The sequence below is a fragment of the Dunckerocampus dactyliophorus genome, chromosome 14 (genome assembly GCF_027744805.1).
Source record: "Dunckerocampus dactyliophorus isolate RoL2022-P2 chromosome 14, RoL_Ddac_1.1, whole genome shotgun sequence".
Taxonomy (NCBI): Eukaryota; Metazoa; Chordata; class Actinopteri; order Syngnathiformes; family Syngnathidae; genus Dunckerocampus; species Dunckerocampus dactyliophorus.
In genome coordinates this window covers 26,772,008-26,791,056 of record NC_072832.1, presented here as the reverse complement: position 1 = coordinate 26,791,056, position 19,049 = coordinate 26,772,008, and the positions used below count along the sequence as shown (strand labels likewise).

Genomic DNA, 19,049 nt, shown 5'->3' with positions numbered 1-19,049 from the left:
GCCAAATTTGATGTTGACTAGTCCAAGTATTAGCCAAATTTAACATAATGAAGTCCAAATATTAGTCAAAGTTGACGTTGATTAGTCCAGGTATTAGCCAAATTTGATGTTGACTAGTCCAAGTATTAGCCAAATTTGATGTTGTTTAGTCCAAGTGTAAGCCATATTTGATGCTGTTTATTGTTTAGTCCAAGTATTAGCGAAATTTGACGTAATTAAGTCAAAATATTAACCAAAGTTGACATTGATTAGTCCAAGTATTAGCCAAATTTGATGTTGACTAGTCCAAGTATTAGCCAAATTTGATGTTGTTTATTCCAAGTGTAAGCCAAATTTGATGCTGTTTATTGTTTAGTCCAAGTATTAGCCAAATTAATTGAACAGTGTTTGCCAAATTTGACGTGATTTAGTCCAAGTATTAGCTGAATTTGACGTGATTTAGTCCTATTATTAACCAAACTCGATGACCAGTTAGCCAAATTTGATGTCATTTTTCGTTTTGTCCAAGTTGTAGCCAAATTTGACGCTGTTTAGTCCAAGTATTAGCTAAATTTGAGGTCATTTAGTGCAAGTATTAGCCAAATTTGATGACCAGGTTTAGCCAAATTTGATTTAGTTTTGTCCAAGTATTAGCCACATTTGACGTCGTTTAGTCCAGGTATTTGCCAAATCTGACTTCATTTTGTTCAAATTGAATTTGACTTTACTTTGTTCAAGTATTAGCTTAATTTGAGGTCGTTTGGTCCAAGCCTTAAACAAGGATCATGACATCTAGCCCCTAAATGTATGCATCTGTTATCGTGTCACTTTGGCAATATAAGGTTGCTATAAAGACAATGTCCAGAAAAAAACAACACATCACTTACTCCTTTTAAAAAAGAAACAAATGTCTTAATTGTCTTAGGGGGTACTGTGTTAAATTTGTGGGTGAAGTTGCAAGAACCATTTGCCACAAAAGCGCATGTAATGAATATTCATAAACGGCGGGTGCTGATTGGCTAGCGTCCTCGGCCACTCCCTGCCGTCCTCATTGAATATTCAAAACATCCCTCTGTGTCCTGCTGCAATAAAGCGAGATAGCGGACCATGGGGAGCTAAGGGGGAAACTTTTCGATACTGACATGTTAGCGTTATGACTTTTGACTAACACTTCACTGGGGCCAGGCTCCGGGTGTGAAGGGGGCTCTTTTTTCGGGAACACACATACAATAAGAAGGGAGAAGTCGACTCCTCGAAGAAGACAAGATTGAAAGTATCAGCGGTGGAAAAGTGGAGTTGAGCCTTTTTGCGTTGAAGATGAGCTTATTGTCTGCCATCGACACGAGCGCCTCCGTGTACCAGCCTGCGCAGCTCCTCAACTGGGTCTATCTCTCCTTGCAAGACCCCCACCACCAGACCAGCGCCTTCGACGCCTTCAGACCCGAACCCAACTCTTCCCACCCGGATCTCAACTACAGCAAGAGTCCCGCCTCGGCCGACTTGAGCTCGTCTCTCAACTCCAACTATCTCAACAACTTCTTTCAGCTGCAACGGAACGAGGTGACACTTTGCGTGTAATCATCATCTTTCTGCGTTTGGGTTGTGTTGCTGCACGGCTGTGCAGTTGCATGCATGGGACGGCATGGGCTATTCTGGTTAGGATACACCCGCTGTGATCACTTTTCTGTGGAGCATGACTTCAGCCTCCCTTATGGGGGTGTTGTTAGGAAGTTTTAGCAGCACGGTGAAATCAGAATTCCTGTAATAATATTCAGTAATTCTGACTGAATAGTGTAAAAGGAAGTGTACATGCAGACAGGACTAACTAGATAAGCGCATTTTGCATTCTGACTGCTGATATGCACACTGTCAAATGTCCATTATGGATGCATATGCCTATTTAAGTCTTGTGTGTGACATTAGAAACACAGAACACAACTACACTAGACTTTTAAAAGGGCAGGGGTGGGGAAGCAGGCCACTGCACTGAACCACTTGTGCAAACACAAAAATCAAGGCTTGTTTGCATATTTACTATTTTTGAACCTCTGTGTAATTTTAGGGGACAAACACGCTGAGGGCAAACCTGATACTACAAACTGTGCACAGTGCAAAAGACACCGCTGCCTGACACTTCAACCACTCGCATGATAAGCCAGACTTCATTCTGCATGCATGCATCCATGTTGTCCAAAGTCCGGCTCCGGGCCCCATTTGTGACCATCACAGGTTTTATTCTCAAAATTTTGATTGTCCCAAGGAATATTCCAAAAAATAAAATGAAACATGACCAGCGCCAAAACAATACAAAGGAGGAATGGGTCACACGAGAAGGAAGAAAATATTAACATTTAGGGGAAGAGAATGAGAGAAAAGTTGAAATGTTCTACTAATACAAATAATACTAAGCTTTTTTTATTGATCTTATTTAAAGGTTTACCATTTCTTGAACTACTTTCAATAGATTTTTGAAAATGTAATAAACACAAGGGTGAAGAATATCAAGGGGTAGTCCAAGTATTAGATACGCTTTATGCCATTAGGACCAAATAATAGACCAGTTTTACATCATTTTGTCCAAGTCTCATGCAGGACACTTGCCTTTTAGTCCAAGTATTAGACCAGCTTGTCATTTCGTCCACGTATTGACAAGTTCTGTGTTGTTTAGACCAAGCATTAGACCAGTTTTATGTCATTATGTTCAAGTATTTGACAAGTTTTATGTCATTTAGACCAAGTATTAGACCAGCTTGTCATTTAGTCCAAGTATTATATATGTTTGACGTCATTGTGAACAAGTATTAGACCAACTTGTTATGTAGTCCAAGTTTATACAAGTTTTATGTCATTTAGACCAAGGATTAGACCAGCTTGTCATTCAGACAAAGTATTACACAAGTTTTATGTCATTTAGACCAAGTATTAGACCAGCTTGTCATTCAGTCCAAGTATCAGACAAGTTTTATGTCATTTAGACCAACTATTAGACCAGTTTCACATTATTTTGTCCAAGTATTATATATGTTTGACGTCATTGTGGTCAAGTATTAGACCAACTTGTTATGTAGTCCAAGTTTATACAAGTTTTACGTCATTTAGACCAAGTATTAGACCAGCTCGTCATTCAGTCAAAGTATTAGACAAGTTTTATGTCATTTAGACCAACTATTAGACTAGTTTCATGTCATTTAGTTCAAGTATTAGACAAGGTTTACATCATTTAGACCAGGTTTAGACCAGTTTAATGTCATTTAGTTCAAGTATTAGACAAGGTTTACATCATTTAGACCAAGTTTAGACCAGTTTAATGTCATTTAGTTCAAGTATTAGACAAGGTTTACATCATTTAGACCAAGTTTAGACCAGTTTAATGTCATTTAGTTCACGTATTAGACAAGGTTTACATCATTTAGACAAAAGATTAGACCAGTTTAATGTCATTTAGTTCAAGTATTAGACAAGGTTTACATCATTTAGACAAAAGATTAGACCAGTTTAATGTCATTTAGTTCAAGTATTAGACAAGGTTTACATCATTTAGACCAAGTTTAGACCAGTTTCATGTCATTTAGTTCACGTATTCTACATATTTTATGTCCTCTAGCCCAAGCATTAGACCAGTTTAGTCGTTTAGTCCAAGTATTAGGCAGGTTTTATGCTATTTAGACCAATTATTAGACCAGCTTGTCATTTAATCCAAGTGTTATTCAAGTTTTATGTCATTTATACCAAACATTAGACTGGTTTTATGTAATGTAGTGCAAGTATTAGATAAGTTGTATGTCATTTAGAGGAAGTATTAGACCAGCTTGTCATTTAGTTCAAGTATTTGAGTATCACGACATTTGTCCAAGTATTATACAATTTGTATGTCATTTAGATCACGTGTTAGACCAGTTTCCTGTTGTCTTGTCCAAGTATTATATACGTTTGATGTCATTTAGACCAAGTATTAGACAGTTTTTACATAGTTTAGTCCAACTGTCAAGCAGGACTCTTGCCATTTAGGCCAAGCATTATACGAGTTTAACGTCATGTTGTCCAAATATTAGCCAGTAGATGTGCCAGTGTTCTTTATTACAGTCATGACTATAGACGTCACTTAAACACGAAACAGTCCTCTGAAGAATGGGCGTGTGCACACAATACGTTACACGCAATTGTGTCATGCAATTCAATCCGCATGAGAGTTAACGTGTTTCAGAGTGAGCGAGCGAGCATGCAGGCTGGAAACAGTTTAGGGGCACAGGGGGATTTTGCAACTTTCTAAACGCCAAGTCAAATAAACCACCGCTGAGAGATTTTGTGAAGAGATGAGTAATGCCGTTGTTGTTGCACGGCGAGGATCACTCAAGACCCAAAAGCGCATAAGTCGGAACTTGTGTTGTCGTTAAGCTCGATCTCATCACCAATTACAAAGGACTCAATCGTTCAACTCTCCTGTGTTTTTGTTTCCAGGCTACATTAACCCTAACCTATGGCGGTTTCCTTTGTAACTTCCTGTAGTTTTATGCTAACTCAGGTCACCCAGGAGGCTTAAAAACAACACTGTGTGATTGCCCCCCTGATGTGTGACCCCACCATCCTAAATTTGGGCCAAACAAATGCTCACTTCACTTTTGTTGCCACTATTGGCTGACACACGCATGAATACTGACTCACCTAATAAAGAAACCAACAATTTCACCCCACCTTTAGCAGATGTGTGTGAAATCACTTGACACCCAAAGCCAAAGCAAAGAATCAAGGCCCTTGTTTATTAAAGTAGCTCTACAACAACTGCACTAAGTCAATACACAAACAAGTGTGTGTGTGTGTGTGTGTGTGTGTGTGTGTGGTAAGGCATAACAGAGTAATACCAGGGCTGGAAGGCACGGCAGATGGAAAACCTGAGATTCGACAGCAGCGTGATGCTTGATTCACGATGACAACATGTAATAAATGAACATGGTCTTAAAGCTGGAGCTGCTTAGAGGGTCCACGCCAAACAGCCTGCAGATATATAGATTTGGCGCGGGGCTGCCACCGGGTTGCCAAGTTTTAGGTTTCTGTGCAATGCAACATTAAATACAACATTATTTCCCAGACACCGGGGCTGGATCCCACAAAATAAAATGCTTGACCCTAAGTGATGAGGATGGATTTCTTATCTGTGGATCCCATCAAACTCACTCACTGGGGCTTTTGCGTGAATGTGCTCTTGCAAGTGTTTGTCATTACTGCAGTTAAAGGATTAAATCATCTAACGACAGGTGGTTAGCCTTTTCGGAGAAATATGCAGATCCACATTATTTGGGTGGCTCGTGACATTTGACAGGACAAAGTCCAACTATTAGGCAAGTCCAAAGTCATTTTAATCAAGTTTTACCCCATTTTGTCAAGTGTCATCAAGTCTTTTGGTTCAATTTTTAAAGGAAAAGTGCACTTTTTTTGGAATTTTGCCCGACATCCGCAATCCTCATGCGAGACATGAACATTGTCTTTCTCTTTTCTGTGCGTTCTAAAGATATAAAAACAAATAAAAAGAGACAGCTCGAGTTGTCCCTTTTAATGCACATAATGGGATCCACCTCTGCTGCCTACAAAGGCCGCTACTACAACAGCACCAAAAACCTCCAACAGCATTTTAAGGTTTTCTATCCATGCTGTGACCATGTAGTAACAGGTACATTCATAATAATGTGTAATACTTACAGTATTTGGCGCATTTTGTTCATTACCGAAACTTCCTTTCTCTGCGCATTGATTTCACAACGCAGCATAGAAACAAACGCCTACACCTCGCGTTAACTTAAACTCAACAATAAAAACAGCAGCACTGGCAGCATCTTGAATATGTAGCCTTACCTTTTGGTAGAGTCTCAGGCGTTGTGTCTCAGGAGAATCTGTGGTGAAGCTCGTCGCTGGCCGGCTAGTAGCTACTCGCTGTGTTACGGCGAGTGTCAGTGCACCCGTAACGTAGTTCGATTGGCGTGACAGTGTTAATTATAAGAATGTTGCTGTGGCTTGGTTAATATGCATGTCACATGATATGTAAATGGAGCATTGCTGGTGCTTTTTGGAGATTTTTTCAGACGACTTTATGGGTGGAATAAGTAAGTAACGTACGTGCAGTAATGAACTGTCTCTGTTTGTGTTTTTATATCATTCAAACTGAAAAGAGAAAGACATATGTGTTCATGTCTCACATAAGGATTGTGGACGATGGGCAAAATAGAAAAAAAGTGCAGTTTTCCTCTAAGCAAGCCATAAGTCAATTTGTCCAGGTCTCGCCATTTGGGCCAAGTATTGAAGTTTTATGATATTTAGTGCAAGTATTCTACGAGGTTTCGATCCCAAGTTTTAGACTCATTTTACATCATTTTGTCCGTATCGCAAGCAAGTCCGAAGCATTTCGGTCCATTTTCAAGGAAGTCTTAAGACTAGTGATGCTCCGATCAGGGTTTTATGCTGCCAATTCCGATATCGATCATCCAGGACTGAAATCAGCCGATACTGATACAGATCGCATGGATTAATTATGCATTTATTATACAACGGGACTTTTTTCATGGAACCCAGAAATCCTGGCTGCACCCCTGCTAGTGGATTTATGATATGAATAAAGGAACCATAAATCACCTTAATTTAGACAAAAACATATTTTACTTACTTTTTGAAGACAACATACTGTATATCACTCTGAAACCTCCAGAGGATGACACGCCTTCTTTCGGGAGATTTTGGCGAACCCGGTGTGTTGAGAAAGGCTGCTCATCTCATCAGTGAATTAAATCATTTTCTGGGTTAGGAGCTTAGCCGTCTGACTGCCACACACACACGGGTGAGTGTGCGTGTGACACGTGCAGCGTTAGATGCCGTGACCGAGAGCCTCCAAAACTCACCATACTCTGTCAAGTGTTCTTCAAATGCTGTATTAAAGCTTTTTAACGCGCTACCCCCGCCAGGTATTTTTCGTGCTAGCAGTTTCCACATGGCAGACATGATTGTTTTTGTTTTGAAGGAAGACGTTACACTGCACGATAGGGTCGCTGTGGGCTGCCATAGTGCTAGCCACAGGTGATCGGCTTTTGTGATCGGCGTTTAATCGACATACGCCGGTCACGCATTTTTTTACAGAAATCGGCCATTACTGATCGGTGGCCGATGGATCGGAGCATCCCTACTTAAGACGTATAGTCCAAGTCTCAGACTTGCCATTTTGTCCAAGTATTGGACAAGTTTTACGTCATTTTGTCCAAGCCTCGAGCAGGATGGTTTCCCATTTAGTCCAAGTATGAGGTGAGTTTTGTCATTTAATTCAAATATGAGATACGTTTTACATCATTTTGTCCACATCTCAAGCTTGTCGCAATTCATTTGTTCTAAGTCGTAAACACGTGTCACTACAATTTGAATATATGAACAACTGCCTGAAACCAAGACACTCAAGGGGGCCTAAGACTACCTGAAACATAGCTCAAAAATCTTTTTTAGACATTTTTTAGACATATCCCAAATGACTGATCACTTACCTATGGCTAGGATCAGAGTATTTGGAGCTTGACATAAGACTTGCTCGGGACTTAGACCAAACGGCTTAAGACTTGGACTTCATCCAGGTCATTGTACTCTCGGGGCATTGAATTGATTGCAACTGGACTGTTTGGGTCGTCTTAGAAGACAAGACGTTTCATCTGCTCGGATAACAGACGGGACGAATTGCAAGAATGAAGACTACTAATCGGGACTGGATCAATCAAGTTAACTTACCTTATACGGGAACCACGCGCCTTGAGTCTCCGACCTAATAGGACAATGAAAAGGTAAGGACAGTGATTACCAATGAGTGTGATAATGACTGATATTTGTGAAACATGAAGCTTGTGGTTGCTATGGTAACAAAGCACATAGATGACCATTGCAATTGGCAGTCAAATGAGGTAAGAGGCCACATTTGGGAAGTCTGGGTCATGTTGTTTGTGGGGTTAACAAGCAACAAGAGGCAACTGGAGGACAAATCACAAAGAGTGAAGCTCACATGATCCAAACGTCTTTTAGAAGAGAGGAAGGGAAGGGAAATGAAGCTCTGCGGGCTTGATATTAACATTCACATGGCAGTTCCAGTGTTGCAGCTGGGTTCTGCGATGACACAACGCTCACCAGTGCTTGTTTACCACCTGGCAGCGCATGGTGACGTTGCTGATGTTCCGCAGGCTGGCGAAAGGGAACATGCTTTCCATCTTGTTTACAATGAGTCATCCTCTGTAAAGTCCATGTCCTTTCTTCGCGGACCTGCTTAGTACTTTTCCAGCTCGTGAGCACAGCTGGGCCTCTCGCCAGATGTTCTGAATTTAATGAGAAGAAAAGATCTGGAGGCTTAGTGTGTTTTTTTGCTTTTGTCCAGCTGAAATTGGAGAGAACACATACAAAGGAAATTGCTGATTAAAGGCAGAATCTTAAAATGTGCAAAGGAGAAGTGCAATTTTTTTATGTGATGTGGTACGTACTGCAATCAAGTATGCATCAACAAGGCACCATGGATATTAAGGGTTGTATAATACCTCATGGTTTCAGACTTCATTGGGGCGTTTCACACTCAGCTGTCCAAAGCAACTTAGGGTGCTTTCAGACTCGAACCCTCCAGTCTGTTTTCATTGAAACTATAGATCACTTTACCCCTTGGTGCCATTCTAAGTCCAATTGTACGTCAGACCTGATCAATTGGTTTCTGTTTTTCGGACGGTGGTCGAGTTGTGGCAGGCAATCGAAGCTCAAGGAAGTGGCCAGCCTCACCTGCAGCAAAGCAAACTGCAGAGAAAAGTAAGAGGGTGAGGTAGACAATACTCTGCAGACTGTACGTGTAAATCAGAGGGGCTGTCAACACGGAAACATTTTCAAAGTATTTTATCGTTTCAAGCTTTCATCCACACGGAAACGGCGTTCTGGGTGCCCTGAAACTGTATTTTTTTTAAACGGCTTCCAGAGTGGGGGAATCTGAACACTCCAGCTTGTCGTTGCCGCGTAGACAAGCCAACCACTACTTTCTGAAAACGATGATGTGGCCGTCGCCGTCACGTGACCAGAAGTGACAGGCCGACAAGCCAACGTATACACAACTGTCAGGACTCACGCCAGTCCACATTCTCCTGATGTTTTGTTGTCTTCTACTCCGAAATGACTGGCAGAAGTAATTCCACTTTGTCGTCAGTCTAAATAAGCCCTGGAAAGCGGAATACAACGGACGTTAAGCACATGCAGTTTTCTCTTGTTTATAGAGGTTAACTGTTCCAGACCAAACTGCTATAAATGAATTTCGAAATACGGTTCTTATCATTATTAGAGCCCTGTAGACATGAAATAACACCCCTATAGTCACCTTTACACTCCTATTATTCTTTACTTACACCGGACCACCGGTTTACACAAACTATTATGTGACAGCGACTCTGGACAGCCGCTAGCTAGCCAGCTTGCCAGCTAACAAGCTAGCGAGCTAACCAATTAGCTTTGAATGTATTTCTTCTAAACTGAAGAAAGGGTTTCGTGCGGAGAAGAAGGACAAAGTATGAAGCCACAAACTTACCACTTCCACACTAAATGGGAGAACTTTTTTTCACTCTGCATCCACGACTGACTGTAATGTAATGAAGATGAATCTCATCTGTGTAACATTGCTGCTGCCTCGTGACCAGAATACTACATATCACTTGCATTTCAAGATGTTTTGACTAATTATAGACCACAGTCTGCCACGAAACAGTTAAATTATGAAAAAACGAGGGAGAGATAAACTTTGGACACAGCGATGGACATTTTTGCCTCTTCTGTTGGTGGTTGCTTCGTATTGTTTTGGTCGTTCTAGGACAGAGGTCGGCAACCCGCAGTTCGGAGCCGAATGCGACTCTTCAGCCTCCTTGTCGTGGCTCCTTTCGGTCATGACAAAAGGGGAAAAAAGGTTATATTTTAATCCATATATTATTTGACTTTGGCTTTTTTTTATATGTTGGAGTTCAAAGTGCAAGTTTAACATTGAATATTAAAATGCTTCTAATTTGGCAATTCAAATATGCGTCACATCCACGTGTATGGCCCTTGCCTTTACCTGCAGGCGGCTTCTTGGGCGTGCAATCCCCACGGTAAGCTAACCATGAATACAACATAAAACATCGACATCGGTCACAAACGAGAGCCCACAGTCCTGTGTGAAGAGCAAAGTCATCTCTTGCTACCCTGACATAGGGAAGATCAGCATCGAGCGTCAGAAACCCAAGCCACATTAAACAGATAAGAACACCAGCATTTAACAGGCTGTTATTTTTCAGAAAAAAACATTTATTTCAGACTCGTCAAGAAATATTCCTAAATTCATGCTTACTTTTTTAAACCTGCCAAGCGGCAACTCGTGGAAATTCCGTTGCACTGGTGTATAAGCCGCACGTGTCCACATCATAAAACAGCATATTGTGGCACGAACAAGTCTGTGAGGACCAGTCAGCTCTTTATTTGACAGGAGCCAATCATGAGCTATCAAACAAACTTGTCAACCCATTAGTAATTGCAAGAGGTCATTACTCAATATAATAGTCTACGCTTTCATCTTACAAAGAACATTAAATTCATCACACAGTAACTTAACACTCAAACATTATACCTCAGAAATATAGAAACATGTAAGTGTTAGTAAAGCGTGCTTGAAAGATGACACAGTGAGTCCGACTGGTATAGTGAGTAATGACTTCCTGCGATTTCCAATGGGTTGACAAGCTCGTGGTGAGTGCACTGATAGCTCGTGATTGGCTCCTGCCAAAGAAAGAGTTACCGTTTCCTGACTGACTTGCGAGAGGCACAGCATTTAAACAATTAGTAGTGGTTCTGTAGTAAATGAGATGCCACGAGATTAGAATTTAGCCATAAATTAGCCACACCACAAAAAGTAGCAGCTTATACACCGGAATTTACGGTATATGTTTTTTCATTGTATTAAGTGGGCTACATTGTATTAAAATTTTACACAAGTTAATAGGGGGAGGACTCAAAAAGACCTCGCAAACTGCATGTGTGTTTGTTGTATTCTCTGGTTGTAACGGGTAAAATGAAAAAAGGCTAAAACTCGTGTTGCATTTGTGGCTCCAGACTATTATTTTAGTGCAAGAGGGGGCAAAATGGCTCTTCTGATAGTAAAAGTTGCCGATCTCTGGTGTAAGGCCTAAGTGATTACTCGATCAACGTCAGATTAATTGCCGATTATAAGGAAATAATCGTTATTGAAAAGTAACTAGAATGGGATTAAAAGAGTGCTTAAGTGTTCAGCTCGTTAAAAAGGGACTTTATGTGAAACCTCAGTAAGTCTGCCAACCTCATCCATCTCTTTGATTCCGCAGGCCTTAAACAACAACCTATACAAGAATGTATCGCCCTATGGCTCCCTCAATAACATCGTGGACGGACTCAACTCCCTGACGGACCACTTCTCAGACCTTTCCCTGTCATCAGAACCAAGAAAGCCCAACAAGAGACCACCGCCCAATTACTTGTGCCACCTGTGCTTCAACAAGGGCCACTACATCAAAGACTGCCCTCAGGTAGGACGCCTTGTGTTGCTACGTACGTGACAAGCGGAGAGACGACGTGTTTTTCTTCTTGTTAGATGACTTATGTGGTGTTTGCTTGAATTATTTTTTGAATTGGGTTCATATGAATGTGGATCTTGGTCCAGCATCTCTCTGCCTCGCTCACTCTCTATCTCTTTCTCTGCTCTGACCTACTTGTAAAACAGGCTGGCCTCTGTCTTCGGAAGTCATGTGCAAGCGTTTGTGTACTTGTGCGCTCGCCTGCCTCTTAACTGCGATGGCGTTCAACTCGCCTCTTGGAATCATCCGCCATTAGCGTCGTAATATTCAAGTCAGGCTAGTTCAAGGGTCAAGTTGTGTTAATAATTTAATGCTTCTGAAACTTGAACAGCTGTCTTTTCTGGTTCAGCCAAATAATTTTTTTTTTTTATTGTGCCATTTCCTTCATGATTCATTCTGTTTTTATGCAAGCTATTGGCCCCAGCTGTTGTCATGACCCCAAACCCGATTTATCATCAACGCTTACTTACCTATTACAAGCATGATAATTAATTATCCAAACATACATCTGAATAAGAAGGCAGCCTTTTTCAACCATCACACCATGTTCACATAAAAATTCAAGAAAACCCAATTAGTAGTCCCTTTAAGTAGCAAGCAAGCATAGAAACCTGCAATGATATAACACTATACTGCTACTATTGCCACTGTCATGACATTTCAGACACGCGTCGCATGACACGCATGAGCACAAACTTTCACACGCATGAATTTCACGTGTCGCTCAGCTGGACAGTGACACGCGATAATCGCCCTCTCGCGCAGGTTCCATTGAAAATGAGTGGCGTTGAGGCAATGTCACCTCCTGTGTGTGGCGCCCGTTACACTCCAATATAGCACACATAATAAGAGAAAATAAGATATAATATAGACTGACATGTTAGCATTGTTGTTCGTTTTTCACTTCTTGTTCTGTACGACTTTTTTTCTTGTAAATTTATGACTTTATTCTCAGAAATGTACGACTTTTTTGTCGAAATCTCATTATTTTTTCAACGCGGCCCTAATAATCCGTCGTACGTTTCTCTGGACCTTGCGCAGAAAATGTATTTTTCAGTTGGACTCCTGCTTCCATCATTATCTTCCTTTGCTTCTTCATTCCCTCGCCTGGGTGAGGTGCAGGCGCTGTATTTCTTTTGCATGGAACAATAACGAGAAGCAGATGTGAGATTAAAATGCTTTGACTGGCTTTATGACATATGATGGCTGGTCTCGGGAGGTCCCTAAAAGACCTGTGCGCTGATGAAATATCTTGCTGGACCGAGCCAACAGGTCCAGTGTGTGGGAATTAGATCATTTATTGACCACTCTAATGGGGAAATGAGCAGGAGAATGTCATGCAACAGTCACCTGTGTTTTTCCTACAAGTCATGCTTAATCAAAAGACTGGGATACTAATTATTGGATTATTGGAGCAAGTGTTCATGCTGTAATACACACAAGTAGTACATTTGTTGTCGTTTCCATATCTCTATCTAGCCAGATGTGAAACCACACTTTCAAGTGACTCCTCTTCGAACGTGACATTGAAATGATGTTTGAAATAAGCCCCGAACAAAATCCTTGGACTCAATCTTGCAAAAGATGTCAACATTCCAGGGTCAAGCTCCCCCCGCAAAAAAATAAAAAAAAAGACTCCTTCTGGTTTTTGTTTCAGCCGTTGTAAAACTGCCAGCAATAATTCAAAATGCCGCGAAAGTCTCCAAAAGCCCTCGGCACCTACACACTTCATCAACGTCGTGGTTATTTAACGCTCTCTCTGGCCCCTTCTGTACTTTCCAATTGTGCTATATCACTTATACTATTACCCGATCACCTGGTGAAGGAGAGTTCAGTTCAGTCCCCCCAATAACGCACACATCTCGCAATGATGGCTGATCCCTTACACAACACTTTGACTTTGATTTGATATGTATTTAATGGGACATCCAACTTGTCGTCATTAGGAATTAATTCCATACAAGTGCCTGAACGAGGAAGGAAATGTTTTACTAAATACTTTTGTTATTAATCTGTCCCAAAGGGTCTGTTGAAAATCGAATTGTACGAAAACCGAATCAATTCTAGGGCCCTATGATGACCGGAATCATGGTTGGAATCGCAGAATTGGCCAATAAAAACGGAATCTACTGTTAAATGCGGAATCTGGTGGAAATTGACATAATGTGAATGAAACGCTGTCATCGTGAGGAGAAGGAACGTTTGTGTGGGAAAGTATTTCCCTGGCGGACTGCTCAATCATGGCGGAAGAGGCTAAAAGAGGTGATGATGCAACTCATTAGGCTTCAAAGCAATTTTAATGCCATAAAAACGGCCACTAGGTGGCAGAAGTGCATTGGAAAAACGCTTGGCAGAGATCACGAGGAAGGAAGAAACACATGTGACAGAAGACGAAGTGGAAGAGTAGGGAATTTTTTACACAAATTATAAATTGTTATTTTGATGTTCACAAAAGCAAAAAATATTTGTGTTAAATTGAAAGTTATGCTTGAAATTTATCTTTTCACAAAAAGCTGATTTTCTCCTTGTTCTAGTTGGGAACTTTCCTGAAACTTACCTACAGTATGTGCTACTGTTGATTACTAAAGAACGGAAACATTTTTTTTCTCATGGAAGATGTGAGTCTAGTTTTTCTTTTGGTAGGTTCCATGTTTATATAGCCATAGAACACAATATTCTGTGTGCTTTGAAAGATCAGACAAAATTGTCCAGTACTGAAGGGGTTTTCTTTTGAGAAATGGCTCGGATTGAATGAGTTAACAATGTAATTGGAATTGCATGGGTGAATACATCTTCCTCAATCACAAGCATGAGCATTACAGTTTGTTGAGGATTTTGCAGCAATGTGTGCAGAGGCTGACATCCCATTAGAAAAGTTAGCCACAGGCTGCATCCATTTCGTCATCCAAAATTGGCCAGTGATCAATAAATCAATAAATAATAAATGCATCAATAAATGTAAGGATTTTTGCATTTAACTGACATTTTATTCAATAACCCAAAACGCACACATTCTATGCTGGTAAAATAAGTGTGAAATGTAAAAAAACGGAATTTGGAAAAAATAACAATGCTCAACAAGACTGAGTCAGCAACGTGTGGGATTCTTTGTTTGGGCGCTCTATTTCCCGGAATGATACGCGAGCAAACAGACTAACTTGTTAGGCACAATGTTTGGCCGTGTGATAACTCAAATGTGTAGAAAAACACACATTTCGGGCCTTAATTTTCATCGGAAACCTAATCCTACGAAGACCGGGGTGTATGAAAACAGAGGTACCACTGTACCTTTGTTGGATTGTTTTATCCTATACCACCACAGTGAATATTTCACATGTGGCTGATGTCAGATTGGGTTTCAGAATGTTTTTTTTCTTTATTTCAAGCTGCTGCACCTCCTTTGAAGTTTTCTGGCGCTCCCGAGGGAGGTGCAGGCTCATGTTTTCAGAACTGAAATTTTGGGGCTAGTGTAGTGTGTTCCTGGCCGATATTGCAGCATCAGTATTGCATCAGAAGTTCAATATCTCAGGCCTCCAAAGGGTATGTTGGTTTTACTTCATGTACATCCGTCTTCTTCTGCTTATCCGGGTTGGGTCGCGGGGACAGCAGCCTAGGCAGAGAAGCCCAGACTTCCCTCTCCCCGGCTACTTCATCCAGCTCTTCCCGGAGGATCGCGAGGTCTTCCCCGGCCAGCTGAGAGACATAGTCTCTCCAACATGTCTGGGTTTGTCCCCGAGGCCTCTGCTAGCTCAAGCTACTGCACCTCCCTTGAAGTTCTCTGGCACTTGTAGGGGAGGTTTTGGGCTAGTTTAGTGTCATCCTGGCCAATACTGCATCATAAGCTCTGCATTGGAGGGGTGATATTGGTATTCAATAGCTCAGGCTTGTAAGGTATTTATGCATCACTTGAATTCTTGGGCCTATTTTAATGGCACAGCTTGGAGGAGGAGTGGAGACAATGATTTTTGTTAGTTGAGTGAAAGCCCTCCAGGCTGGCAGCCCAGCGCTCCCTTGCCGTGGCGACAGAGGTGTTATGTAAACCCTCTTTTATTCGGAAAATGAGGTCGCTCCCCCAGTTATGAGCAGAATGCCCCCTCGCTGCCGCTGCCACGCCTTGGCTTGTGTCCAAGATGTCTTCCACTTGCGCTCATGATTTGCTTCAACTCGCTGGGCTAAGCCCTGCTGACAGTCACCCCCCTGCCTTGGATTTGTCTGATTAAAACGATGCACATGGAATGATGCGTTGCTGCAATGGAAAATGAATAGATGGTTACATACAGTACCTATGTGTGGGTGTGTTTGTCTGTATAGTTGATGCTTAGCAACATCCGCCACCTTATTACATTTGGCTGATTCAGTACTTTACAATGATTCAAATCCCAGATAAATGCCCCCAAAATGTTTTTGTGGGGGCCCTTTTGATGCTAATTAAATTATAAAAACTTTCAAACGTTGGCACAACCATTAGTATTTCCGAACCTGCTGTATGTCACCAGAGGTAGCCGCTAAATGTTAATGGAATTTTTATCTCAACACTCATGTAAGGCCCAAAGTTTTGCTTGTTGAATGAAGAATTTCCACCTTTTGGCTGCTTGTCTCTGACTAGAAAGGGAAGACATTTGTAGAGAAATTGGAAAATAGATGAGCATTTCATCAAAGGTGTATCAAAACAGTGCTGGCTTTTTCAGGCTAAAATACTTATACATATAGATAGATCTTCATGGATAAAATACCTAGATAGATTCCCAAGGCTAAAATACATTCATAGATAGCTTCTTCAGGGTAAAATACTTGTATAGAATGCTAAAATGCTTAGAGAGCTACTTTGGGCTAAAATACCTTGTTAGTTTCCATCCATCCATCCATCTTCTTTCACTTATCCAAGGTCGGGTCGTGGGGACAGCAGTCTAAGCAGGGAAGTCCAGACTTCCCTCTCCCCAGCTATTTCGTCCAGCTCCTCCTGGCAGACCCAGAGGCGTTACCACCCCAGTTGAGAGACATAGTCTCCCCAACGTGTCCTGGGTCTTCCCTGAGGCCTCCTTGCGGTCAGACGTGCCCTGAACACCTCTCCAGGGAGGTGTCCGAGGGCATCCTGACCAGATACCTGAGTCACCTCATTTAGCTCCTCTCAATACATGAAGAAGTGGTTCTACCCTGAGCTTCTCCCGGATGACAGTGCTTCTCACCTTATCTCTAAGGGAGAGCCTGGCCATGGAGAAAGCTCATTTCCGCTGCCTGTACCCGCGATCGGCTGGTAAATTGAGAGCTTTGCCTTTCGGCTCAGCTCCCTCTTCACCACAACGGACCGATGCAGAGTCCGCATCACTGCAGACGTCGCACCAATCTGCCTGTCGATCTCGCGTTCCATCCTTCCCTCACTCGTGAACAAGACCCCGAGGTATTTAAACTCCTCCACTTGGGGCAGGATCTCATCCCCGACCCGAGGATGGCACTCCACCCTTTTCCGTGCGAGAACCATGGACTCGGACTTGGAGGTGCTGATTCTCATCCCAGCCACTTCACACTCAGCTGTGAACTGATCCAGTGAGAGTTGAAGGTCGCGGCTCGATGAAGCCAGCAGGACCACGTCACCTGCAAAAAGCAGGGACCTCATCCTGCAGTGACCAAAGCGGAACCCCTCGTCAACGCCCCGGCTGCGCCTAGAAATTCTGTCCATAAAATTAATGAACAGAATCGGTGACGAAGGGCAGCCCTGGCAGACTCCAATCCTCACTGAAAACGGGTATGACTTATTGCCAGCAAAGCAAAACAAACTCTGACACCGATTATACAGGGAACGGACCGCCTGAATTAGGTGATCCGATACTCCATATTTCCGGAGTAAGCGCCACAGGATTCCTAGAGGAACACGGTCGAATGCCTTCTCCAAGTCCACAAAACACATGTAGACTGGTTGGGAAAACTCCCATGCACCCTCAAGGACCCTGCTGAGAGTGTAGAGCTGGTCCACAGTTCCACGACCAAGACGAAAACCACACTGCTTCTCCTGATTCCAAGATTTGACTATCCGGCGGATCCTCCTCTCCAGAACCCCTGAATAGACCTTACCAGGAAGGCTGAGAAGTGTGATCCCACAATAGTTGGAACACACCCTCTGGTCCAGCCCGGGGGTGGATGAGACCCACCCGGAGTTCCTGGATGCTGTGGACGTGTCTTGGTTGACACGACTGCGCAGCGTCACGTCGACATTGGGGGCTTTGTCATGGCTAAAATACTTAAATAGCTTCTTTGGGCTAAAACATTTGGATAGAAATCTTCAGGGTGAACTACTTCGATAAGTAATTTCTTCAAGGCTAAAACATTAGTTTCTTCAGGCTAAAATACTGCGATAGATAGCTTCTTTAGGCTAAAGTACTTCAATAGATAGTTTCTTCAAGCTAAAATAAATCAATAGCTTCTTCAGGCTAAAATACTTAGAAATCTTCTTCATGGCTAAATTACTTTGATCTAAAATACTTTGGGCTAAAATACTTTGATAGGTAGATAGATAGCTTCTTCAGGCTAAAATGCTTGGATTAATAGCTTGAAATACTTTTCTAGATGGCTTCTTCATGCTAAGCTAGATAGAGCTTGGCTTAAAAAGATGACTATACCTTATTAATCATGAGAGGCGCAAGCTCCTTCAGGCAAATAAAAAAAAATACGGGATACGTTATTCCCTATCTTTTGGCTATATTAAATGTACTTTTTCCCCTTCCAATTCTCATTGCCTTTGGGACAAAATTGTACTGTGCACCCTGGCTCAGCATTCCCCTATAGCAATGCTTAGTTTTACTCCTCTAGAAAGAGATTTTAATTTTAACTGCATATCCCATCCCTTTTTTCCACTAAAATCCATGGTCATGATCCTTTACTTTTTATTCTTACTTTCATACAATTCACTATGCTCTCGTCTGTACAAAATATGAATCATCAAAGAGAGTGACTTTGGACAAGTTTTAAAATCATTTAACATTTTGCTGATTTTTGTTTTGTTTGTGTTCTGAAATAGAACTAACCTCTTTTCTGATATAGAAATATATTTGAACAAACATAAACACATACACCCACACACACACACTGAAACAAAACCATATGCTTTGGGTAAAACAATACGTTGTTTGCAATCTCAAACATACCGGTATGCATGTTCAGTAATATTATTTCATATATAACATATCATATGAATGAATCCTTTTACGTCAGTCATTCAGCAGCAAAAAAAAAAAAGGTTGTTTATCCACAACACTCATTATTCACACTCCTACCGTCAGGCAGACGCTACAGGAGTTTGAAGTCCAGGACCACAAGGCTGGCAAACAGCTTTTACCCACAGGCCATCAGGCTTCTCAACGAAGCACTCACACACGCCGCACGCAACACACACACACACTCATAGCACTTTATTTATTTATTTGTATTATTTATTTGTATTAATGTTTCTTCTGTTTTTGTTGC

At 41.7% G+C, this 19,049-nt stretch overlaps 1 protein-coding gene across 1 annotated transcript in view; it reads left to right on the top strand.

Annotated features, from left to right (window-relative positions):
* Nucleotides 1-1,064: 1,064 nt before the first annotated feature.
* The window catches only part of zcchc24 (zinc finger, CCHC domain containing 24), a 69,561-nt gene continuing 51,576 nt past the window's right edge, over nucleotides 1,065-19,049 (top strand). Inside the window, exons 1-2 of the mRNA XM_054799647.1 lie at nucleotides 1,065-1,539; nucleotides 11,343-11,543. Coding sequence (XP_054655622.1) covers nucleotides 1,297-1,539; nucleotides 11,343-11,543 — 444 coding nt within the window. The 5' untranslated portion in view covers nucleotides 1,065-1,296. The remainder of the gene's footprint in view (nucleotides 1,540-11,342; nucleotides 11,544-19,049) is intronic.